General features: G+C 36.1%; 1 protein-coding gene across 1 annotated transcript in view; it reads right to left on the bottom strand.

Moving 5' to 3' along the window:
- Positions 1-26,854, bottom strand: part of TTN (titin) — a 328,387-nt gene that overhangs the window by 242,019 nt on the left and 59,514 nt on the right. The window contains exons 40-45 of the mRNA XM_044669742.1: positions 25,956-26,121; positions 24,464-24,695; positions 22,897-23,181; positions 22,548-22,673; positions 16,099-16,287; positions 8,717-8,773 (exon numbers count right to left, since the gene is read on the bottom strand). Of these exons, the coding sequence (XP_044525677.1) occupies positions 8,717-8,773; positions 16,099-16,287; positions 22,548-22,673; positions 22,897-23,181; positions 24,464-24,695; positions 25,956-26,121 (1,055 nt within the window). The remainder of the gene's footprint in view (positions 1-8,716; positions 8,774-16,098; positions 16,288-22,547; positions 22,674-22,896; positions 23,182-24,463; positions 24,696-25,955; positions 26,122-26,854) is intronic.

Here is a 26,854-nt window from a genome sequence, read left to right as displayed (position 1 = left end):
CTATCATTGCATAGCATAGAAACTTAAGAGTTGGCAGGTACCTTAGAGATCATCTAGTCCAACCCTCTCACTGTATAGATGAGAAAACAGAAATTCTCAATAATTACAGATTATAAGACTATGTTTAGTTAGAAGTTCTAATGACTTCCTCAAATTAGGATCATTTCAAAGATGGCCATTTTAAAACAATTGGTTAAAATCACTTTAAAGAAGTACAATTTATAATAAAGTCAACATATTTCATCAACAATTTCTTGTTATTAGAAAAGTGAAATTCATTGAAAAAGTTAAGACATCTTGTTGTCTTGCACTTTTAGTAAACAGCCTGGAATACATGTTATTACCCATATTTTGGAGTGGTACCCATTACAAGTAGAAATCCTATCTGCAAATGGTTGGATGAATCTCATTCAATATGGAAGATCACTTAAGATCACTCTTTTGAATTGTGATGAACAATGAATCCTTTAGAAGACATTTGTGCAACAATCAAATTTTGGAAAAATTTGATGGCTTCAAACATGGAGAGACAGAACTAGCTATCAATTAGCTAGAGTTGTTTTTGGTCTTTTTTTGTGGTTGACCTCAACTCAGAGTTAAGAATGGACATAACTCAAATGAACAATTCCAGAAATGGGTTATAACACATGTAGAGAGAAGAGATTAGAGATGATACTAGCTTTATTGATTTTCTGCTTGCTCATTTGATATAGCTCTCAATTTCACCTCTTTTTTTGAATATACAGGTTATTTGCAGGTCTTACTAAAAGAATGTGCTCCAATAACACATTATCATGAAGGAGGAATGCAACATTTAGACAGGGGTCCACATTTCACTGTACCTGATTGCCAAAGTACAAGTAAATTAGAAGTACAAACAACTAAGTTGCTAAAGAGATATTTAATAAGTTTGTCCAGAGACTAACATACACAAAAAATGCCTTGACATCTTAAAAAGCAAGATATTTACATGTAATAAAATATAGGACTTCTACATACAGAACTAACATCAATGGGGCATTAAAAATACTGCTTTCAAACACACTTTACTATATACATGAAACCTCATCTAGGCCCAGAGATGTTAAAAATATCAGAGCATCTAAGACAATTATAATAATTACACAGATTCTAAAAGAGGGTGGCCTTGTGGCTTGGGATTCCAGAATACTCAGCAAAATTTAGTTAAGGTTAAAGTGGCACAGGTCTCTGCCATTCCTAATTGGTTTGTGGCTACACACCTGTACTCGCCTTGATCAGTTGGGATTAAACTTGTAATAAATAGGTTATGGAAACCTGTGTCGCTTTCCTCAGAACTGAATCTGTCTCCTTGAACCAATTTTCCATCCTTGTACCAGTGGACAGTGGGCTTGGGAGAACCACGAACCAGACACTGGAAGTAAGCTGCTGTACCTATGGGTGAAGTACAGTCAGAAATAGCTTTCATAAATCTAGGAGGCCCTTCTACTACATGAAACTCAAAAAATCTGTCTGAGTACTTGCTTTTAAGAACTGCTTTCTCCTTAAAACTACTTAGAGTTACTTTGCTTTTTCTTGATGTTGTTGCAACAATTTCAGAATTTCCTATGGTGAGAGAGCCCCTACAAATAGCTTCACCTACATTATTCACAGCTCTGCATCTATATGTGGCACTGTCTAAAAGGCAAACTCTCTGAATTTTAAGAGAATGACTCCCCTTCTCATCACTAACAACAAATTTAACATTATCCGGTTCAATTAGTGTGTATTCTTTATACCATTTAATCACTGGAGTTGGGATGCCTATTACTGAACATTCAAATATAGCTTCTGAGTTCTCTGGTATTTTATAATCACAAATAGGCTTTGTGAATCGTGGAGGCATTTCAAATACTTCTAGATCAATCTTTAAATCTCTGTTTTCATTTTCCATAAAGGCCATATTTGGTTCTACTAAGTTAAAAGGGAGGACATCAAGACTTACAATCATGCTTTTATGATCAGAAGTAAATTCTGGAACTGTAACTATTTTCACTTGTTTCTCAAATTCTTTAACATCATTCTCCCCTAATTCAACTTCTAGGATGATTTCCTGAGGAGAAGGTGTCCGTGACGAATTTTTTTCCATATCAAATTCCATAACATGCTGATGTGTTACTGGAGGAGGGAGGGCTACTGCTCTTCTTTCTGGAAGCAAAACATCAACTTTTGCAAAGCTTTTGGCTTCCCCTATGATATTCACAGCATGACACATGTATTCTCCTTCATCTGATTTTTGAACGTTGGAAATTTCTAGAGACCACACATTACCTACTCTTTCTGTTTTGACTCTTTTATCTGGTTCTAGTAATGACTTATTTCGATACCACTTCACACCAGGAACTGGGAATCCCTCAACTTCAACAATGAAACCTAACGTTGTCTTTTCAAAGATCTGTCTTTTGGTCAGAGGTGAGATGAATGATGGTGGCATTTCATTTTCTTTTGGTTCAGCTGCTTCGTTAGGTGTACCAAATGATTCTGAGCGCCACAGATCATACTCTGGACTCCTTTCTCCAGTAGGTGTGTGGTAGAGATCATTTGATGTGCTATCTTCCCTTGCAATTCTTGATGGAACTCTTTTTATACTTAAGACTGGCTTTGGTCCTCCTAAAGGTGTGAAATACCCTTCATTTGTTTCTTCTCCTGAAGGGGTAGAATATCTCTCAATAATTTCTTCTCCTGAAGGTGTGGAATATCTCTCAGCTGCTTCTCCTGAAGGTGTAGAGTATCTCTCAGCTGTTTCTCCTCCTGAAGGTGTAGAGTATCTCTCAGCTGTTTCTCCTCCTGATGGTGTGGAATATCTCTCAGCTGTTTCTCCTCCTGAAGGTGTGGAGTATCTCTCAGCTGTTTCTTCGTCAACTATATCTCCTCCTACAGGGGTAGAATATTTTTCCATTGTATTCAGAGAAGTAAAATGCAACTCAGGCGAAACCGGAGATTCAAAATGTTCAACTGATGATGGAGGGGTATAGAATTGGTCTAATTCAGAGATTTCCTCACTGCTTGTGCTTCCAAACTCAATGGACATATCTGATTCAGGAGAAAATGGGCGAGCCAATGATTCCTGCTGCTGATTGTAAAATTCATAGACAGTGTTGAAAGTCACATCTTCAACCTCCATTGAAGTAATTGAGTCATTTTGGAAAAGTCCTGCCTTATTGTGTCTGATATCAGGAACCTTCCGCTTTCCAGCAGAAAGTAAATATTTTGCTAGGGAGGTCTCTGATTCCCCTGTTTCAGTGGCATGCACCTCATTTAGTTCAGAGGTATTTTCAGATTGACATATTTCTTTTTGTGTAATGCTAAAAGTTTCCTTAGGGGGTAAAGGCATTTCTTTTTCAATTTGTTTTTCTGCATACCACTTCTCTTCTTCAAAACCACCTGGCTTTTTTGCTTCTTGTCCATTTTGATCTAGGTGTTCTTCAGTTATCAGGAAAGGAAAATACTGACTTACAGAGAGTTTTCTGTGGCATTTGTCTGTTTCATTTTGTTCACTATCATGTCCCTCAGGAGTGACACCTTTATTATTTTGCACTCTCATATCTGATTCTTCAAATGAAGTTGTTTCAAGTGTTTCAAGCAGCAAGGTGTGCTCTTCTTTTTCTTCAATTTCAGGTGCAATTAAATGTCTTCTCTCACTTACTGCATTTTTCAAGTCTGATATGAAACTTCCAACTTCAGTTTCTGATATTTCAGGTACTAAGGTCTGGAACAAGGGCAGTGTTTCATGATGAGTTTCTTTGGCCATAGATTCAAGTGAAAAATCTGTTTCCAAGATATTAAAATTATCCTCCTGAAGTTGAGGGCTTTCCTTCCCTAGGTATAATGTATCTTCATTAGAACTGCTCTTTTCTAACTCAGTCACATGCCCATTGGAAACTTCCTGGCAAGATGGAATTTCATGTTCAGCCAAAGATGTAGTATTCTGTACATTTTCAGATATGTCATAGATATCCAATTTTAATGTTTCAGTATTAAGAATTTCATCCTTGTAACATATTTCTTTCTGTTGCTCACAAACATGCTCTTCTAATTCCTTAGCTCTGTTTCCCAAATGAGAATAAATTTGTTTCAGATCAAATACAATGCTTCCCAAATCAAATTCATTTATTTCAGAGTCAGGATTCTGGTTTTCACCTACTTCTGTCTGTACCTTATCTGATTCTTGGATGCCCTCCACAATTTCTACAGGCTTTAGACTCGACCTAATAGATCTTTCAAGGTCAGCACTTTCAGAAGCTGGGACCTGATCTTCTAAATTCTCTTTCCTTTGTTCCTTCTCTTTCTCTGCAGAATCCCTTCCCCCTTGAGAAGAGAGAAGTTTCAGATTCATTGTAAAGCTATGTAAATCATCTTCAGCATTCGTGTAAGTTCTCATATCTGTTGTTTCACCAACCAGGGGGCCGTATGTCTCTACTTCTAAGGGGTTTGATGAAATTCTTGTGTCATCATTAGTCCTTCCTGGTCCTTTGTAACTTGCATCAGAGATTTCACTTGTGGCACTTCTAAAACCATACTCTTCTGGGACTACTTTTTCAAAAGGTTGCCCCTGTCTTTTTTCCTTCGTGTTTTTGCTTCTGTGATTCCTTTCTGCATTGTAAGGCTCTTCAGATATCATAATAGTCCTTTCAGACTGGATATTTGACAAATATTCTGCTGTTGTATGTTCACAAATGCCTTCTTTTTCTATTCCCTTTTGTTTACCAAATTGGTTTTCCATCTCAAAAGAATAAGCTCTGTCTTCATCTCTCTCCAACTTTGTTTGTTCACTTACAGATCTGTCTTTCTCTGTACTCTTGCATTGTAAATATGTGTTTTCAACTTGAGGTGGCTCATTGATTATTATGGATTTTGTCACACCTCTCATGAATCTAGCTGGTTTTTCTTTAGAATACACACAATGCGCCTCATCTTTCTCTTGTAGCTGCTGAACAGTCTCAAGATTCTGAAAATATTCCTTTACTGAATATTCTTTCATATTAGATTTGCATGTAAAAGAGTCAATTGAATAGTTATAAAAACGTGCTTTTGTAATTTCTCCCTGCATTTGTTCTTGTCCACTTGTGAAATGCTTCATCTCAACTTCACTAATATTTTCTAACTGGTTGTAAGAACTAAGAGTAACAGGCTCCACTATGAGTTCTGAAGCGCTTTCTACTACTCCTGAGTTATTTTCAGCAATGCAGGTATATTTTCCAGAATCCTGAGAATTTACTTCATTGATATACAAACTGTACCTACCATCTTCTTCTTCAAATCCAAACTTCTGGCTCTGTTTCAAGGGTGTGCTATTTTGATACCAAGTTACAGTGGGCTGAGGATCTCCAGATATTAAACATTCAAGTATTACCGAATCCCCTTCTCTACATTGGATAAGTTTGGGCATTTCTGCTAGGAGTTTGGGCGGCTCATTGAATGAAAACGTAAATTTGTGTTTGGGAGACTGAGTAGCTTGATGTCTAGATGCTGCTTCTGGCACAAATTCAACTGGCTGAAACACTTCTCTCAATTCTTCTTGATCAAGAGTAGGGGTAGCTGCTGTTATCTGAATTTCCACAGGAAATGAAAGTAATTCTAAGTCTGCAGTGGTAGAACTAGATGGATTGATTTCTGAAAAGGATACATTTGATCTGTCTTCCTGCTGGAAAGTTGGACAGCCTTCTTTCATTTGGTCAAATGCTAATGTAAGTTCTTCTTCCTCTTCAGTGTACTCTTGGAAGGATGGGCCCTGATAAGTATTGTGTGATTTGCCACCAAACCTCTGTTTGGCCTTCACTTTAATCATGCCTGACGTTTTTACTGTTCCATATTGATTAAATAGCACACATGTTACTGAGCCCTCATTTTGAGGGTGAACAGAAGAGAAAGTTAGCATTGAATGACCTTCAGTAGTTTTGATGATGTAGTCTTGTTTACGGGGGATTGGTATATCATTGTTATACCAAGTCACTATGGGTTGTGGATATCCTTGGAAGTAACAAGCAAACATGCAACAATCTCCTTCATTTACTTCTTGAGATTCAAGTTCATGAATGAATGAAGGAGGGCAACGTTGCAAACGTTTTTGGGAAGGGCTTTCAAATAAAGTTGTTTTTTCTTCTGTCTCAATTTGTGATTCATCAATTTTAATAGAAGCAGGGTTCCTTACTTTGGGTAAATCTCCCTGTTTTATTATTTCCTTTTCTACCTCTGCAATTTTCTGAATGTTTTCAGAAGTAGCAAAAGATTTACTAGTGTAGTATGGCGGAATGACATCAGATGAGATCTGATTATCTGGGGCTGTTGTGAATATTTCTTCACTCGTGTGTAGATTGCTGATGTATCCCAAGGAATCTTGAATTACATTTTCTGTCACAAACCCTTCAAACTCTTTTATTGCTTGGTTGTCTTCAGTAAATGTTTCCTTTCTGTGAAAATTGCCTGTAACTGAATCAGTTTGGATTGAAAATTTTGAATCTTCTTGAAAACTTTCTCCTGGAAATTTATCTTGTATCATAACATTGGTTTGGAAGATTTCTTCATCAATTGTTTCAGCAAAAGTGGCTTGGAGACTTCTAGGAGGCTCTCTAGACATTAAATTTTCATCCACTTGACTCTGAGAATCTCCAGTTTCCTCAGTCAAATCATCTACATAATGCTTATTTCTATCTAGATAAGATAAGGGAGTAGTTCTCATTTTTTCTCTAGAGAACATAGCATATTTATCACTTGCTTCTTTTCTCTGAATTCTTGTGCTCATTTCAGAAGCCTTTTCTAAAGAAGGTAGTTTCTTTTTTTCCATTAAAGTTCTTTTAGCTTCCCGTAAACGTTGCAACTTCATTTTGGTCTCCTCATCCAAAAAACTCTCACCTACATTAAACCATTCCCGTTCCTCAGATTTACTTTCAAAATAGTCTTCATTGTACATTAAATCTTTTCTCCTAGCAGGGACAGTTTTCTTGAAATGTATAGTTCTCCTCATCCCCTTTTGTTCAACATCTTGCTTTTTGTTAAAAGGAGAGCCAATGAATCTAAGATCGACCTTCATTCTGTCTTCTATTGTTCCCTTAGCTAAAACCTCTATACTTTCACATGTTTTTTCAGCCTTTTTAAAAAATTCCAAGTATTTGCCCTCTTGTTCCCTTTGCACAACAAGTAGTGATGCAGTTGACTCAGATGATCCTTCACTGTTAATTGCAAATACTCTATAGCTTCCTGAATCTCTGTCTTGTACACTTTTCACCTCTAGGCTAGAACTATGATTGTGTAAATCATTTTCAGTTTTTATCATTCTAAGGGGACCTGTTGATATAGGTCTATTGTTATGAAACCAGGTTATCTTTGGTGTTGGACAGGCTATTAATCTACATTGGAAAACAACTGGTTCTCCCTCTGATACATATTTAAATGTAAGTTTTTGGGTAAATGAAGGCTTAAAATTTTCAGGCCAGGAACTTGTAGAGCTTATTCTTTTTGCATATCTTTTAGCAGCCACTAAACCATGACCTAAACAATCTTCAGAATCTGAAAAGGCTTCTCTCCCATCCCCTTCCAGATGTCCAACTTCTTCCTCAAAGAACATTTCTGCAAAAAAAAAAAAGGTAAAATCACATTACAAAGCCCTCTTCCATTTCCCATAATTTTTTTTAAATTGAAAAGAAATGAAATGGCATATAAGAAATAAAATAAAGTGCATGCTACAGAGGTCTCACAAATCCATAAAAAAAATTCACTCACCATATTTGTTCGAATAAACGCAACACCATGCTCTGTTTTAAAGATTCTGACACGAAAATCGTTCGTTGTCTGTTCTTTTCTTCAGACTGTTGAACTTTCTTCTTGAATGAGCAAAAATAAATTTCAAAGTATCATGTTTCCTGTGCATGTGTGTTTTGTTGGCAGAAAACTGTTTTGTGCTTGAATAGCTAAGAAGAAAGTCTTACCTGACTTGCAGAGAGTAGAATAAACGCCCTTTCTGATCCTTTGGATTGTGGGTTAGAGGCTTAATTTTTTTTTTGGAAAATTAGATAATTTTGAATGATATACAAGAATTGCAACCATAAATAATTAGCTAAAATAAAATGAAGAAGGCGTTTATTCGAACTAATACAGCCACTAAATTCACAATGTTATGCAATGAAAAGCAGGCAATAAGGATCACATAAGCTATCTGCAAGCCAGTGTAAGAGACATAACATGTTAAATTGATGTATGTGCATGAAGTGTAAAATATAAACAGGAAAATGAACAATTTCCACACAACCTAAATCAAATATCATTTCAGTCCTAGTTCATTCATCACAATGCATTCTGAGAATGACTGTTAGGCATCTATCTTATTGACTAATCAATTCGTTATGCTGTTTACAAAGACATTCTATTTTAAGATTTCATGCATTCAGATGACAATTTTTTATTTAAATAAAAGTTTTTTAAAACAACTGCAAAGCATGAGAAGTTGAACATGGTTGAATGGGACATTAAAGCTTTAAATAATTATAAACCTAAATGATGGGGAAATGCAAATAACTATCATACTAACAACAAGCATGCAGTAAATTCATATGTTCTCCAAGAGAAATATATCTATATCTATATAAAACATTCACATAATTTTTCATTAAATACTATGGTAAAATGAATAAAAATAGTAAAAAATTGATTCTATCAATCCTTTGAATTTTTACTTAAATTTAACATTCATTGATCACTGTACCTTTTACTTCCATCTCAATCTGCTGTTCTATCCTCTCTTGAAGAACTGATTCTACAGCTAGAGAGAGAGAGAGAGAGAGAGAGAGAGAGAGAGAGAGAGAGAGAGAGAGAGAGAGAGAGAGAGATGTTGTGATTGTTTGCTTGCACTTGGCATTGATTAGTGTTTTATAGGGCTAAAATTTCCCAAACATTGTAGTGACACAGGAGCCCACCTCAAAATTAACCAAAAAGAACATGCCAAACCAATTTAATGACATAAAGTCTATGAAAATGTCATGAGAAAATGACTTTCAAACAAGTTTTCTTTATTTCAAGTTCTCCATAGCGTTTTCCATTTTCACATTTTAAATCAATAATTACTCATGCCTTAACATGCCATAAACACCAAGAAGGACACATACAGAACAGCAATGCACAAGCTAAAGGGATATTCTTTCTTTATTATTTTCCAAGGACTAAACACTTGAATGCACGAGGAAGTCACATTTGGAAGGAACATGCATTTGCCAACCTGTCACATTTAAGTGAATTAAGTATTCTGCACTCGTACATACCACTCTGTTTTGTACCAACTTTCAATAACTTTAAACTGCAATGGCCAACCTTTTTACAAGGAACAAAATTCAGGCTCTTTTACTACCAACAGGTTACAGAGCCACATTTCTTAAGAAGCAGGTGCACCCTTTATGATTCAAAAGGGTGACAAATTTCCTCCTTTCTTTATAATGGGATCTGGGGGACAGTTTCTCAAAAAAGACTGGTACAATTATACCAGTTTTCAGTCATCTCTTCATATCTCTTCACATCTGGACAGTTGTTCCTACTCCTTTATCAGTTCTTTGTGGTCTTTAGGATGAGGTTAGTGACAAACTTGATGTTTTCATTGAAGATTCCTTTTTCACTTCGCAGGTTGTTTTAATATGAGATTCTTTGAGGGTTTTAAAGCTTTTAGTATTTGAACCAAGGGTAATTTTTGTAACTGCTCTGTCTTGCGATTCCTTAGCTAGGTAGGAATAAAGTTAGGAAAAGGATTAGATTCGCTATGTTTGTAGGAATCAGAACATATACTGTATTTAGAAAAGTATAAAGTCATTAGTATGAAAAAGAAATGCCAAGTGCATTAGTCCTAGAGCCAAGGGTATGACTTATTCGATCATTAAATATATAAGGACTCTATTCATATAATGACTTATACAAATATAGTTTATGTACTCCTTTTTGAACTTAAAAGATGACTATTAAATTGCTGAGCAAAGAGACTATGAAGCATTTACTAAAGAAGAGTCTCTATGACATATGAGGACCAGATGAAGATCAACATTATTTCACAGAATTAGAAAAAGTGATCTCACCGAGTCCTAAATGTTGATTATGCTGCTGAAACCAGGAATTCTGCATTTTCTGGAGATGTTCTTTCGAGAACAGTTTGGACAGTGTGATGAACAGAAGCTGAAAGGTTCTTCTCCATGGACCTCCCAGGATAAAATTCTCATGACCAGTCCACCAAGGGGAGCTTGTACAATATGGTATTACTAGTCACAAAGAAGTAGCTAGGACCTTAAATGAGTAGCAGAATACTACTTTGTTGGTTGGCATCTCCAATAATGCATGAAGATTGTGTGTAACTGAGTTCTAAATGCAAAACCTAGCTATCATAATTACAGCACTATAAAAACAAGTCTGGCTAGGTGGTAGTTATGAAAAGCTTTGATGTTATGCATTACCATCCACTGGAAATTACACAATTAAAAAAGGAGAGGGGTCATGATAGTGATCATGCTAATCATATGAATAGCATATAGCCATCATCTTTAGATGAGCAATGAATCTTCACAAATGTGGCTGGTGACCAAAATAAAAGGAATTAAAAGAGTAGTTCTCCACTTAAAATTTCTTGGTTAAAATATGTAGCTGAACCATAAGTGTGTGATCTGTAGGATTAAGTTAAAAAATGCACTTTTATTGAGTGGATATCTTATACTTTCTGGCTAATTAAAAGGAATATGTACATTAATTGACCTGACTCTCTCCATTCTTCAGAGAGGGGAAAAATGAGCTATGATGAAGCCAAGGAGACAAGAGGAACACAGAGAATTGTGGTCCAATTACAGTTGTTCACTATATGAGATAGCGAAAGAGAGACTATAGGTGGGATAAAAGAGAAAGCCAAGACCCCAATATCCTAGAATTTGTCTAGAAGATTATTAGTTTCTTCTCCTTACCATAGTCATTTTATCTTTCCTCTTTGGAAATGGCTCATGAAAATGTCTTTGCCTGCAGACACAGGTTTTAGACACTTTGAGGGTGATTTATCTCCTTAAATTTAAATCTTAATAGGAGATTTCAGGGACAGAAAGAGGTTTTTCTCCCCAGACCAATATTTATCAGCATCTTTCCAGAAACAAAGACTCAGAAACAGGTAGAATGCACAATTAGTCTTGTTCTGCAACTTCAGGTAGTACAGAAACACCTTTTCATACAGGTAATAATTGGGCAGCATGAACTGCCTAGAGACCAGTCACTTATCTTCTACCAGAATTGTAATCACTGGTACTGCTCTACAGGTCTCAGCTATGTTCATATCATCCTTGAAAAAGCCTGGAATATCTCCAGACCTGGAAATAAAGAGTTATGGCGTCTCTACCCTGTCATTCCACTAATCTTTCAAGGTTTTTTCCCCTCAGTATAGTATGCCAGTTGTTAGATCAGTTGAATTTTTACAAGTAAAACTAAACTACAGAGTACTCCTGTTTTTTCCTTTCTGCAACACCCTTTTTACAGTTATCTGGGTGGGAGAATTTGGTGACTTTTATGGAATGTGCCAACTTGAACTTTCCAAGCCTTGATTAGAAAGGTGACCTTTCATAACTATCAATGGCTGAATAAGGACAAGTCATTTATGAATAGAGTACTATTTGTAAGACATTCCAAGGTATATATTTATAGATTAAATTTTGGTGGCAGCAAAACTGAATAAGCAGTGAGAGTGAAATGAAGTAAAGTCAAAGTTAAAATCAAATAACCACCTTCTATGGTTAATACTGCAGAGGTTGTCTTCTCTCCGTGGTCGTTCTGTATAGTGCAGCTATACAATCCTTGATCTACCAGCTGAACATTTTGAATAGTGAGAAGTTGGACATTTCCATTTTGTGATGGCTTTACTCTCGCTGATCCTTCAATTTTTACACCTTCATGAGTCCAAGTTGTAACTGCAGAGGTTCCATTTTCCACTATACAAACAAACTGAGCAGTGTCTCCACACTTCACAGTCACGTCCTTGAGTTTCACGAGGATTTGTGGGGTGACACCCCTCATTTCTTCAAAAATGTTCCCAGATACCTGGTCACCTTCCGCAATTTGGGAAATGGACGTGGCTTGGTACAATTCTACATCTTGCACTGATGTAGATTTCAAGCTGGAACTTTCTGATATGCTTTCAAAAACCTGTACCTCATATTCATATGATGATTCTTGAAGTGACTTAATTTCTTTTTTTGATATTTTGGTCTCCTCTTTTGTGAAAGGGGAATCAGTGTGAACTTCTGCTACTGCCTGGGAGTTGGCAGACTCTCTTACATCTTTCCCAGAACTTTGCCTATCTAGGGCTTGCACTGTATAATCAAGTGACAGAAAAAAAGAGAATATTAAGATCTACTGTATGTTATTGAGCCAAGTTATTAACATAAATGATATGGCATGGGAGATGAGGATGGATGATATCACTGTTACTTGGAAACAGCATGCCAGATGCAATATGATCTTGGAAGTCAGAATCACACACAGAAAGAAAATTCATTCACAATATTGAATAGATGATGGAGTGCTCATGCGGATGCCGAGAAGTACTTGGGTTCTTCTTTTTGCTGTCACTGAGGTTATCCGTAGTGACAGAGAATATTTTTTATGACACGATTCAAAGCACCATTTGACCTCTCTTTCCTAACTTTATAAGGGAAAACAATTGCAGCTGGTTTGAACATAGGGTATAAAGATCACCTACTGCATGTCCCTCTCTCAGGCTCATTTGTCTTCTTTAGTCATTTGGAACTATACAATGAATAATCAAGCAAGCCTGAACCTAGCAGAATAATTGCCCTGTTGAAAATGCCCATACCAGACAATTTGGCAAGGGGTTTAAATACATATGTTATCCAGTTGCAAAGAGTAAGCAAAGGTGCTTGCCAGTTACAGCTGTTATTTTTATTAGTGAATTCGCCACAACATGGGACATAACAAATAACATGAAATGTGGTTAGTGAAGAGTAGGAGTGTGTGCTATGCAGCAAAGTATACTCCTTGGAGAGAAAAAAAAAAGAAATCAGCTTTACCTTCCGTCACTGTAAGCGTAGCGGTACAAGTTGCTTCGCCAGCACTATTTCTTGCCTTACATGAGTATTGCCCCACATGCTCTAAGTAAGCATCAACTATCAGCATTATAGCCATGCCTGTTGATTCGTCAAAATGGAAAACTATGTCTTTGGCTGGAAGAATTAGCTGCTGGTTATGAAACCACTGGATTTCTGGTTTGGGCATGCCAGAGACCCTCGCATGAAATCTGACTGTCTCCCCGCTGCACACCCGGCAGCTTGAAATTGGCTGGATGAAGATGGGCCTTTGGCCAAGGGGCTCCTTCTTAAATGAGACTGATGAAGGGACATGCCATGGGGTGGTTGATGTCACTTCTTCACCTTTTCTAAATCCTGAAAAGAAGCATGCCAACTTTTAATGCATTGCCCTGAACTATTTGCTTTCCTATTGATGGCATACTCAGTTTGACTAGATCAACCTACTAAGTAGTAGATCGCACGTTCCTTCTTTTATTCTCAGTTGGAAGAGTCTTTACATTTATTGGAGAATCAAATAATGAGCTATCATGCAGCCCAAATGTAATGTATAAGAGTTCTATATTGCCTGAATTTAACCGAGCTAATTGATGGGAAGACCAGTTATTCCCAGTTTCCCATTAAACAAACTAACACATAAGCAGGCAAAGGGACTTCAACACAAAAGCTAGGGAGTCAGTAATGGAGCACAGACAGCAGGAAAGAAAACTCAGTGATTAATTCATTGCTCCAGGGTTCCTTATCTTAAAAATCAGTTTAAATTTGTTATTTTGAAAATGTGAGAAAAAAGTAAATGTTCTCAGAAATGGACATTCCCCTCCCCCTTAAGAACACCCCATTATGTACCCTTTCTCAGGTATTTATTTTCTTCCACTGGATTGTTGAAGGCACATGGGAGCCTGAGTAATTTAGTGGAAAAAACACCGAAATTCTCTCTAGACTTTCGCTAACTGTAAGATGAGAGGGTTAGATAATAGAATTTTCACACTCCCTTCCCTAATAGTGGAGAGCTATACACAGACCAGGAGCTCCCAGCTAACCAAAGCTACCAATAGAAGTAGATCAATTTGGGGGTGAAGAGTGAGAAGCCAGCACTACCTTGACACAGCAATGCAGAGAACTGCTTTAGACTCTGATCTGCTGACATGGTGGTATTTCAGCCCTAGACTGCTACATTCGTTTGGTGAGTAGTGACTGCCTTGAGAATGGTCAAGAGAGTCAAATGAGATAATGGGTGTAAAGAACCTTCCACGACTGTGTTCTATAAAGGTCAGTAATTATTATCAGCATAAAGAAATTCTTGTCTTTCTGCTAAAGCTATGCACTCTGGAATTCTTCTGTTTATAAGATTTTAAGATTATTATTATTATTATTCAGATCATAAGCCTTGAGCAGCAGAAAATTTGACTACTGTCTTATACTGCTCCTCTGGACTAGGAATCCTTAAAGTACTAAAAGCACCTATTATGTGCCAGGCACTGTGCTACAAGTTTTACAAAGGTCAACTCATTTGATCCTCATAACAACCCTGGGAGGTAAGTACTCTTATTATCTCCACTTTACAGACAGACAGTAAAGTGACTAACTGTAATGGCAAAAAGGTTGGAAAGTGTATGAGGCTGGATTTGAACTCAGGTCTACTAACAACTTAACTTCATACATGTAGTAACAGTATCCTCTAAGGGGGCAAGTATAGTTCCACATAGCTGGAACACTGGTTTAAATTCTATACTGAACCACTGATATATGCCATATACAGCCATTTCAAGTTTTGCATTTTAATCCTTTTAGCAAGGATTCTTAACCAGAGATCTATGAAATTTTTTTTTGTCATTGTTGTTCTGATAATCTATTTGCTAACAGAGAATCCTAGTGGATTCGAAGCACAGGTTGAAATTTTTTTTTTTTTGGACGTAGCCAATGTGGGACTCTACATATGTTTATGTAGTTTACCTCTCCTATATAAAACAGATATCCATAAAACAATGGGCTTTTATTTTTCTTGCTTTTTCAGTAGAGGTTGAGGGGTAAAGTAACTGGGAGGGAAACAAGGCAGATTTTTGTTGCTTAAAGTAATTTAATTAAAAAGGTAATTTTAATTAAACTATTTTAATAGTTTAATCAATTTTAAAATTTAAAAGATTTTAACAAAATTATTTTGTTTATGATCATATATATATGTATGTACATACATATGTATGTGTATATATATATATATGTTTTAATGTCTTTAAAAGTATTTTGTGCATAGGGTCATGAGTTTCATAAGACTGCCAAAAGGGTCCATGGCACACACACACAAAAACCACTAAAGAATTTTCGAGCAAATGTTCAATTTGGAGAATTTTTGGAGAATCTTCTTGTTAGAGGAAAAAATACAATTAAAATCACATTTACTTAACTTTAGTTATGAGCATAAAATCAGAGGGCTAGCCATTTAAAACATTTTGAACAACAATTCAGAAGCCCAAGTGAATCAAAAGCAAATTATGTTAATTGCTATACTATTTCATATTTGAGAAGGTATGTCAATTTAGTTGTAAGTAGGCAGGACAATATTATAAATGAGAAAAAAAGTAGAATTTCATGATAGTTAAATTTATGCCTTCAAAAGACAGGTAGATAAAGCAGTTGTTATTTTTTCAGTGACAATGTCTAAATATGAAAAATTCAATGATTACTTTCATGAAAGAATAATATACAATGTCATCACAATTTCTATTATCATTATCATCATCAATAATGATGAAAATTGGCTTCTTTTATAATACTTCTCTGCCCCCCGATACATGTGGTCAAAAAGCATCACAGCAGTATGATGCTGTACTGATCATCACAGCCAAGAGAATGCTATGTATGACACTCTGAGGTGGGATGGAAGTGAGAACGAGATGATTGTGGAGCATGTTGTCATATGATAAAATTAGTAGAATTAGGAATCAACAGATGACCCATGATGGTTTGTAGTATAGGTTATTGTTCTTATGGGATTAGATTCTAAATGGAAATAGATATTTTTGAGGGAGTTATAATACTGTACCTTCCAGTCTCAAGTTTGCTGTACTTGACACTTGGCCTACAGCATTACTAGCGACAAATGTGTAAGTTCCTTCATCTTCTGGATAAGCTTCTGCAATTTCCAGCTGGTATGTGTCTTCAAATTGAGTCATTCTAAAGAAGCGAGAAGGTTTGATTGCCTTGTCTTTGCTGTACCAAGTAATTTTCAGATCTGCAAAATGAAAAAAAAAATATATATATATATATATTTGAAATGAAGGGAAAAAACAATGGAGAATCTGAAAATATATTCTTTTTAGTGGTTACATTATGGTTTATGTATTTATGTTACATGGATTCAATTCATTTGGTCATTCATACATCTAACCAGCACCTATTAAGCACCTTCCCAAATATGGAATGTTATAGAAGTTAATATACTTTGCTTTTGACACTCTTGGACTTCTGAATTATTGTTCAAAAAAATTTAATGGCCCTGGTCCTCTGATTTTATGCTCACATCTAAAATTAAACAAATGTGATTTTAATTATTTTTTGGTTGCTCTAAAATTCTATAAAATGAAAATTTTCCCCTAAAATTCTTTAGTTTTTTGTGTGTGCCATAAACCCCTTAGGCAGTCTTGGAAAGCCTATAATCCTATTCTCAGAATATTTTTAAAGACATAAAATAAAACATATAGGATCACAAAGAATGAGCCCAAAGGCTATAAAATTGCATATACTCTTTCTTCTAAGTCTATATCCCAAAGAGATCAAAGAAAAAGAAAAGGATCTTTTTGTCCAAAAATATTTATAGTCGTTTTTTGTGGTAGCAAAAAATTGGAAATTAAGGGGATGCCCATCAGTTAGACAGGTTGTGGTTTATGATAGTAATGGAACACTGTAAAAAAATGATAAAGTAGAGAGTTTAAAAAAAAAACCTAGGAAGACATATGAACTAATGATGCAAAGTGAAGTGAGAAGAACCAAGAGAATATTGGACAAAGCAACAGCAATATTGTCTGTGAAAGACTTAGCTATTCTGTGAAAGACTTAGCTATTCTGTGAAAGACTTAGCTATTCTGTGAAAGACTTAGCTATTCTGTGAAAGACTTAGCTATTCTGATCAATACAATGACATATGATAATTGCAAGGGATTCATGATGAAAAATGCTATCCACTTGCAGAAAGAGAACTAATAAACTCTGAATACAGACTAAAACATTTTTGCATTTGATTTTCTTGCTTTTTTTGTAACATAGCTAAGGTGAAAATATATTTTGCATAACTTCATATGTATGATGAGCATTTTCTTTCTTGCCTTCTCAATGTAGGGGGAGGCGGTGAAGGGAGGGAATAAATTTGGAACACAAGCATTTTGAATTTTTAAAAAATGGTAGTGACTATGAGAAATGAAGTTTTGAGAAGCAATCATCCCAAACAACTTTGTCTGAAACTTTGGTTACCTACATAGAATAGGAGGATTCGAAAAAGGGACTAATGTAATGGCCATTTTATACGTTTGGGGCTCATATTTATTAAATTTAAAATGAATTATGAAAATGTTTCATTCTATTACATAGTAAATCATTGGGAAAAATATTGTTCTAAAATATTAAATCCATTAAAAATAATTATGCAAGTCAAATATGCTTTACAAAATGAGTGATCCAGTTTTCTACTCCGAGTCCAATTTATGTTTTCTTTTGCTCTTCTGACTATAATTTATAAAGATCCAACAACTGTCCAACATTTGTCTATATCTTATTCTCTGAGCTCTGTGATCAGGTTAAGTAGCTCATCTTCTTGGACCTGGTAATCTTTGTTTTTAATTTACAGTGAAGTTGTCAAGCATTTATTAAGTTTCTGTTATGTACCAGGAAGTGTGCTGAGGATACAAAGTCAAAACAATATTCTCTGTTACCAAGGAACTCACAGTCTAATGGCATCATCATCCTTTCCATTTGTCAAACAGTTACATTGGTATATTTATTATGTGTGGCATAATGGATAGAGGATCAGAAAATCCTCTGCTACATACTGACTGTGTGGTCCTGGGCAGATCCTTTGCCCTCCCAGGATGCTGGGTAATTATCTAAGGCTGCATGTTGCAGAAAAAGGTGCCTATTTCCACTTTCCAGCTCATCTGGGAGTTTCCTATGCCAATAAAATAAAAAATAATCTCTACACCTGGATATTATAACTAAAGGTAGTTTTATATGGCACAAAGGTAATGGCAGACTACGCTATTTTCTTAGTAAACTAACAATTAATCTGTGCCTCTCTAGAGTTTTCTGTTCTTTTGTGGTTATAGCAAGAAAGCCTATAAAGGAGGTTGGTTGGCTGTAATTGGTTATGTAGGCTACATCAGGTATCATCTTTGCATACCCTGTAGCTGGGACTATAGAGTAGGTGTTTAATTTATATTTATTGGATTTAATTGACAGCCACTAGGTGAACAAGAAAGCCACAAAGAATGAAGCTGAATGGATGAGCCCAGCTTAGGAACATGTATGGTTTGCCCAGCTTAATGTCCTAACTGTGTAAAGCTTATTCTCTCCAGGCTTTCTATGCAGGAATCTTGAATAAGAAGGCTCAGAAGACAAATTCTGAGCAGCCTATTTATGGAATATAACATTATGGAGCTGAACTTTGGACTTATTACATAGTTCCCTAATCTTCTGCCTATCTTCATGTTTTGTGTAATTGATAGGCATACATTCATAAAGGAAAGGATGGAGTAGGAGAAAGAGAAAACCAAGTCCCCAGTGGCAACAGACGTCCCAGGATATAGTGTATAGGATCACTCTTTGGTATTCTTTTGGAATTATGAAACTAAAGTCTGAGACAGACAAATGGCTAAAATATAATGAATAGCTTATGGAATGAAAATTGGATTTTTTTAGTCTGTACAGAAATAATTATAATGAATTCAACGAGGAAACTATTTGTTTTCAAGTACAACATGGCTTTACTTTTCTTTTACACGCTGTACTTTTTTAAGTATAAGAAAATTGTTCCATTGGACACATATGGTGTGAGGGCAAAACTAAAAGACATTTAAAAAAAAGTTGTATAAGTTTCATAATTTTTAAAGTTTTAAAACTTTTCAAATTTGAAAAGCCTGTAATTTTATGATTTTGTCACTAGGTGGCACCAAAGACCATACATGAATCATTTCAAGCCTAGCTTTTTTTCCCCCACTCCAATCTGCTATTACTTTCAAAGCTTTTAAGCATAAATACTCCATTATATTTTAGAAAGTAGGATGTCTAGGTGGTGCTGTAGATAGAGTACCCAGTCTGGAGTCATCTTCACGAGTTCAAATCCAGCCTCAGACACTAATAGCTGTGTGGCCCTGGGCAAGTCACTTTACCTTGTTTGCCTCAGTTTCTTCATCTAAAAGATGAGTGGGAGAAGGAAATGGCAAACCACTCCAGGATCTTTGTCAAGAAAACCCTAAATGGGGTCATATGACTAAACTGCACAAAGAATTCAGAAAGTGTTTTTAGTTTAATGAAAATCCACACATTAGGTAATTCCAAGTGACTTTTGCTTTTTCTAAAGGACTTGAGAGCACTTTTGCTATTACAGTTAGTCGTGAGCAATTAGTGCTTAGAAGTTATTGCCTTACCTATGTAATTATCTCCAATTTCTCCTGTAAATATCTTGTTTGTACATAATTGTTTGCATGACATGTGCCCTCCCCCATTAGATTGGGAGCTCCTTAAAACCAGGGGCTATTTTGCTTTTTTTGGTATCCTAGATCTTAGCAGAGTGCTGGGCACATAGTAGGGGCTTAATAAATGCTTACTGACTTGACTAGCAATTAGTTCTGAAAAGAGATTGCACTGTGAACACAAGGATGGGGGGAAGAATGAACATATATGATTTTGTTCTCTATTGAAATCAACTTTTAGAGTGAATTTAAAATTTTGTCATATAAAAAAATAAGTCTATATCTACTAAACTATGTACACATGTAGACACGGATATTTGAACAGTTTGAACTATATACAAGGTTGCCTGCTAAACATTTGAAATGCTCACAAAATTTAAATTTACTCTTAAGTCTGTATGACAGAAGGTTTATACTTTTAAGAAATTTTCTTTGCTCCTCCAATTTGAATTTGTGTGTTTTGCCAAAAATTGATCTTTGGTTTTGTTTCTTTTTTTTTTTACCATCTCAAAGACAAAATCAAAACAAAGGTTAGATATTTTGACTATAGAAATAGATCAACTGTGGGATGCCTAGACCCTTCATTTTGTAGTGCTCTAAGCTGCTCATTTTGAGGAAAAGGACAGTAAGCCCCAGAACTTTGAAATAACTTGCCCAAGGTGATATGGATAGTGCATAAGTCTAATTTGTATAAAAATTATTTTTCCAAAGAAATTTCAATGAAAAGAAAATCCTTCAGTTAATTTTATAAATTTAAGTTTTAAAATAGTTTTTATTACTATAATTAAGAAATACATTACCAATTTAATTATTGATAGCAATATGTTTTAAGTGCTAACAGTGTTACTAGCTTTATGACAGCCTCAGTTTCTTTTTCTATAAAATAAGGAGAATAATAGTGCCTATATCACAAAGCTGTTGGGAGAGTCAAAGAATAAGTGTTTGCTTTACAAAACATAAAGAACTATCAAATGCAAATTATTATTATTTTGTTGTTCAATTATTTCAGTTGTATTTAACTCTTTGTGATCCCATATGAGGTTTTTTCTTGGCTAAAATAGTGGAGTGGTTTTCTACTTCCTCTTCTAGCTCATTTTACAGATGAGGGAACTGAAGCCAACAGGTTCAAGTGACTTTCCCAGTGTCACATAGCTAGTAAGTGTTTGAACCTGGATTCAAACTCAGGTCTTCCTGACTCCATACTTAGTGCTCCATCCTCTGTGCCACTTAACTGCCTCTATTATTATTATTATTAATTATGGGCAAAAACATAACTAATAGCAGGTCCCCATATCTTTTCATAGCTTTGCTTTGCTGATTCAATTGCAATTTGACTACATATCCTAAGGATAAACCATATGAAAGAGATTTCATATGTAAAACTAGTCTCATAGGTAACATTTTATAACCAGTCATTATAACTGTCCAATTAGGGTAAAAATTAAATATCATTTTGAAGCATCTAAGCTGACAAGAGGCTTCAAAAACAAACACAGGAAAACAAATGTCTAGTTGCCTCTGATTTATGTTAAATCAAATCAACTCAACAGGAATGCATCCAAGTTTTGAGAAGTCTGAAACAGACACATCAAAATTAATTTTTCAGAGTCTGAATATACTCTTTTTAAGTCTTATTTGGGTATTTATCACAAATCGGAGACAAGCTGACATTTGCTTTTGCTAATAGCCTGCTTGTTCAGTCTGTTCCCAGTTCAGTTGTTTTCCTCTTTAATGGAAGACTTTTAATGTTTTTCCTCTAGTGAGTCTGTGTAGATGGATTATTTTACCCCATTTACAACGTGCAGAAAGATGGAGATAGTGTGCCTTAGCAGACAGACTTGGGTTGAAGGTCAACTGTTGACAATTTCTAATCAGTTAGCTTGTTTGTCTTAAGCACCTTCCTAGGGTTTACACACTAAGTTGTAGGTGATTGACCTGTTGAGGCGAAGATAATTTCCCATACTTTTGGTCATCTGCATATTTGTAAGAAGAGAAGGTAGAGAAAGATGGTATAACTAATTACCTTGCTGGCAAAATTTTGTTGATCTTACTTAACCTAACCTCTTTGAATGGTTTTTAAATGTTTCTGTAACTTTTAACAAGGCTATTGTCTCCATACGGGCTATATCAGATACATGCTTAGGTCCACAAAAATGAAATATTTTAACTCATAGTGCAGAATTCTCTTTAAATTCAGACTATACAGACAAAATAATTGTCAAGGAAGGAAAAGAGTTGGCCTAGAGCAGTTCTTTTTCTCTTTCTTTGTTTTTAAGCCCTTACCTTAAGTCTTAGAATTGATTGGTTCCAAGGCAGAAAAGTGATAAGGGCTAGGTGATCAGGGTTAAATGACCTGCCCAGGGTCACGCAGCTAAGTAGTACCTGGGGCTAGGTTTGAACCCAGTACCTTCCATATCTAGGCCTGGGTCTCTGTCCATTAAGCCACTTAATTGGCCCTAGAACAGTAGTTCCTAACTCAAGATTTACACATTTCTTCGCAGTAATAAATTTTTTAAAGGATCCATGAATTTGTGGAGAATGTTTTGGTAGTTTTTTAACAGTATTGCAATATGATTGGCTTCCTTTGTAATCTTATATGTTTTATTTTATGCATTTAAAAGCATTCTGAGAAGGATTTATCAAGCTTTACCAGACTGTCAAATCTGTCTGTAATATACAAAAAACTTAAGAACTTTTGGTCGAGACCTTTCTATTCCAAACTGAGAAAGAAAAGCAGAAACCGCAGCTTATTTGGGCTTATGCATGAGTACTTGAACAAAGAATAAAAAGGAGTTTATTTTGTCAAACACACCTGTTCCGGACACTCGGCACTGAAATCGGGCTGGTCTTCCTTCAGATGTCACAGTGTCCCGAAGTGGGGTGATGATGGCAGGGGGATACACAGGCATTTCTTGGTCAGGAGATACAACTTCTGGAACTAAAGAGAGAGACCCAATAAGTTCCAATGGTTAGATGGCCTCTCGACCCTCACAGAAATACAAGCACACTCTGCCTGACTCTTGATGTTCTTCAGAAGAGCTGACTACACAAATGAATTTTGGTAAATTGAACCATACTTATTTACTGAATTAGAGAAATTCAAATTCAGCCCACGTTTATATTGTTTCAGGGGTGAAACTACACAGCAAGGGGCATCCTACCTTCCACTGACAGGGAAGCAGAAGTAGTAACAATTCCATAATCATTCTTGGCTTCGCAGGTGTAGACGGCAGCATCTTCTGGGAAGGCCTCAATCAATAAGAGAGTGTATTCTTGCCCATCATGCAGAAATTTGCACTTAAAGCCAGTGGAGAGCAGCTGGTCCTCTTTGTACCAGGAAATTTTGGGCTGAGGTCGTCCTGATATCACAGTGCAGAAACGGGCAGGCTTGCCAGACTGCACCGTGGCAGGCTGGAGTTCTTGCAAGACTTGGGGTGGCTCTGGAGCTATAGAGAAATCAATTAAAAATTACCCTATTAAAGAATGCTTAGAAACAAGATGAACATGCCCAAAAGGCACTGAATAAAATGGTGTAGGCACTTAGGTAGTGCAGTGAATAGAATCTTCTGGGCCCAGGGTCAGGAGGGCTTGAATTCAAGTATAGTCTCAGACCTCTGTCTGCCTCAGTTTCTCCAACTTTAAAATGGGATTAATAATAGCACCCACCTCCTGGAATTGTTGTAAAGATAAAGTGAGATAACATGTAGACACATTGTAGGCAATAATCACTGCTTGCTCCTCACTTGTCTAAGACTAAGAATAAGATTAAGACTAGGGGTTAAGTGACTTGCCCAGAACTATTTGAATTCTCTACAGTTCTCTTCCAGATACTAAAATTTACTTCTTCCCTCCTACAATAACACATAGATCAAAGTTTTTGAAGACAAGGAAAACCCAGAAAGACCCTTTAGGTAGCCCATAATACATGAGTTTTGTCATTGGGCATTTAATAAGTGCATCTAGCATTTATATATGTGAAGGTTTAAAAATTATATGGCTTTGGGTCTCTTAGATGCTACAGTGCTAGTATTTATAAACAGCTTATAAGATATGTTGGCTTCTTTGATTTTACAATAATCCTTTTTGGTAGAAGCTATTTTTATCACAGTTTTACAGATGAGGAAATGGAGGCTGAAAGAAGTTGTGACTTTAGGAGGATTTGAACTTGGAGTGGGAGCAAATGTAGGAGGAGTGTACCTCATACTAGTACTGGTTCTAAGGCAGAAGGTAAGGGTTTAAAAAAATGTACTCAGAATACTTTCCCCACCCACCTTAATTCAGGTGATGCTAGTGAGCTGATTGTTAAATGTTTGCCAGCACGTTCCTGTTGATGGGTCACTCGTATGCCCACAGTGCTAGTATAAAGTCCTGGGATGGTGGCCTAATGGGCATCTACTTTTCAATGCTAATTTCTAAAGTTAACATGGTATATACGGGACTTGTTACAGAGTGCTACAAAGCTATTAAGTGCTTTCTAGGGCTGGCATTGATTCTTTACTTTCCATTTGCCCTATAATTTAACACCAATATAGCTAAAGAAAGGTTTGGTGGTACACACATGTAAACACTGAGCTGTTCTGAAAAAGGAAGGACAAGAAAAATAGATTATTTGTAATACAAGCAAACATTGACTTAGAGTCACCCCCAAATCCCTAAAAATACTTCAAAAGTTTAATTTCAGTGTTTAAGCCCAGATCAGAAAGGTGTGCCTTTAGAGTCCATCCTTACCATTGACATAAAGAGTAACAGAGCTCCTGTTTCTTCCTGCCACAAAAGTGTATTCTCCAGCATCACTTTGTCTTGTTTCACTAATAAACATCCGGTGGATTCTTCTCTCCACTACGTATTGATGTCGTTCTTGAATCTGAAAGTTGATTTCAATGCCATCCTTATACCAGTGAGCATCAACATCATCTTCATTGACCTCGAACTCAACCACAGCACGCTGCTTCTCAATGACCTGTGAACAGGACAAATGATAGAAAAATGAAGGAGCCCATTTTCATTTGGTGTTCCTCTTTCAGGATTCACACTGTTGGAGAGTATGTGTTGAAGAATATATTTACACCTGGTCAAGTTATAAGTCTTCTTATGTTTGCTTTATTGGATGGATAACTGGACATCTATATTTAATGAAAATAAGAGTTAAGACTTGCTTCATAGAGGTAATATCATCATTATCAGTACACTAATTTTCTCCTGGCTTAAAGAAAGAAGAGAGAAGCTATGGCCTATTAGACTCGTTTCTTTTCTTAATCCAAGCGTTCTTCAAAGGTGGCTTAGTGGAAAGATTTCTAGCTTTGGGCAGTAGAAGGTCTGGACTTGACTACTGGCTCTGCCATTTACTAGTTGGATGATTTGGGGCAGATGCCTTCTCTAAATTTCAGGTTATTCATCTATCACATAAGTGTAACAAATTCCGAAGTTAGTCATCAGGACTGAAAGAAAAACTATAAACCCTATTGTGCTAACTAAAGGACAACTATGACCATGTCCTTGGTCTCTTAAAATATCCTAAAGTGTCACATATGATGACTAACATTTGTTTAAAAACAAAAGGAATCAAAAAAGCAACTCTGTAAAGTTAGGAAAGAACAAAAGTTTTTGTTCAGTATGCCTTCTGTGACTCAACATTGCACTAGAGAGAATAACATAATAAAAGAAGAAAGAAATAGAACTAGTCTGGACCTCAACCCTAATAAGAAATTTCTTGCAAGTCAAGACTTCCCTTTCCCCAACTACCTCTGTGCAAAGGGAGAGCTTAAAGATAAAGTCACCTTGCCCTTTACGGCAATCTGATTACATAGGATCCTACTGTCTAAACAGAATTCAAGTGACAATCCTATTCTTGCTCCCACTGAGTGTCAAGTGCCATTTATAAGGAAATCGAGGTTCTCCAGCTGCTTCATTACAGAATTTAACCAGCTGCTGTGGACACCCCAACCCTTTAGATGAATGAACACTATGTCTAAATTGGTATTAGTTGAAAACAATAGAGTTCAGCTAATTACATCTTCACAAGATTCCAGTTAAAGGAAAAACTATTGGTTTTCCTTTTGCCCATTCATCAAGCAACTATTAATAGTTGCTGGTCTTCACTTGCCTCATGTTTAATTTTCATAGATCTTTTCTTAACAAGGAAAGGCTTCTTGAGCACTTTAAACATGAGGCACCCAGAGATTTCATATTTATGCACATGAAATGAACATTCACACTGTACCTGAACTTCCTTGCGAATGCTACGGATGCGAACATCTCGTCCTTCTACAAAGAGGTTAGCAGAGGACATGTTACCTCCAGCTACAACAGTGTACTGTCCAGCATCAGACATGCGTGTGGAAGGAATGAGAAGGCGGTGAACATATTTCTCCTTTTGTATCTTCATTCTGAAGAGTAAAATAGATATTGTGTGTGAACATCTAGATATGTAGATAGGTGAGGATCATAGGGGACATGAGATTTAGAAAAGACTTCAGAGACCATCTAGTTCATGCTCCTCATTTTATAAGGAAGGAAATTGCCATCTAGAGATTAAAAGACTTGGTCAAGGCCATAAATATAACAAGTAGCAAACTTAGGATATAATACTTGCATATCTCCCAGGATGGTTGTGAGGCTAAAAGGAGTTTTTCCACTTTTATATTCTTAGCATAATATCTTTTACATAAGTGCTTAGTAGACTTTTATTGAATTGAACTACATGAGGCTTATACATTATAAAGTATTAATATGAATATCATTTTACTATTCTAAAAATCAGAAATCATAGATTATGTTAGGATTAGGGATGTAGAACTGGAAGGGTCCTTTGAGATCATTTTGCCCAATTTCTATGGTGTGCCATGGAGGAAATTGAGGCCTTGAGAGATTAAAGAACTTGCTATAGGTTAGCAGATAGCAGGATCAGAATATCAAGTCTAGTTGTCATACTCCAAATACAGTATTCTTTCAGAAGGAAGGAAGGAGGAAAAGAAGGAAGGATGAAAGAAAGGAAGGAAGGAAGAAAGGAAGGAGAAAAGAAAGGAAGGAAGGAAGGAAGGAAGGAAGGAGGAAAGAAAGGAAGGAAGGAAAGAGGAAAGGAAGGAGGAAAGAAAGGAAAGAAGGAAGGAAGGAGGAAAG

Source organism: Gracilinanus agilis, chromosome 3, assembly GCF_016433145.1.
Source record: "Gracilinanus agilis isolate LMUSP501 chromosome 3, AgileGrace, whole genome shotgun sequence".
Lineage (NCBI taxonomy): Eukaryota > Metazoa > Chordata > Mammalia > Didelphimorphia > Didelphidae > Gracilinanus > Gracilinanus agilis.
This window is presented reverse-complemented; position numbering and strand designations above follow the sequence as displayed.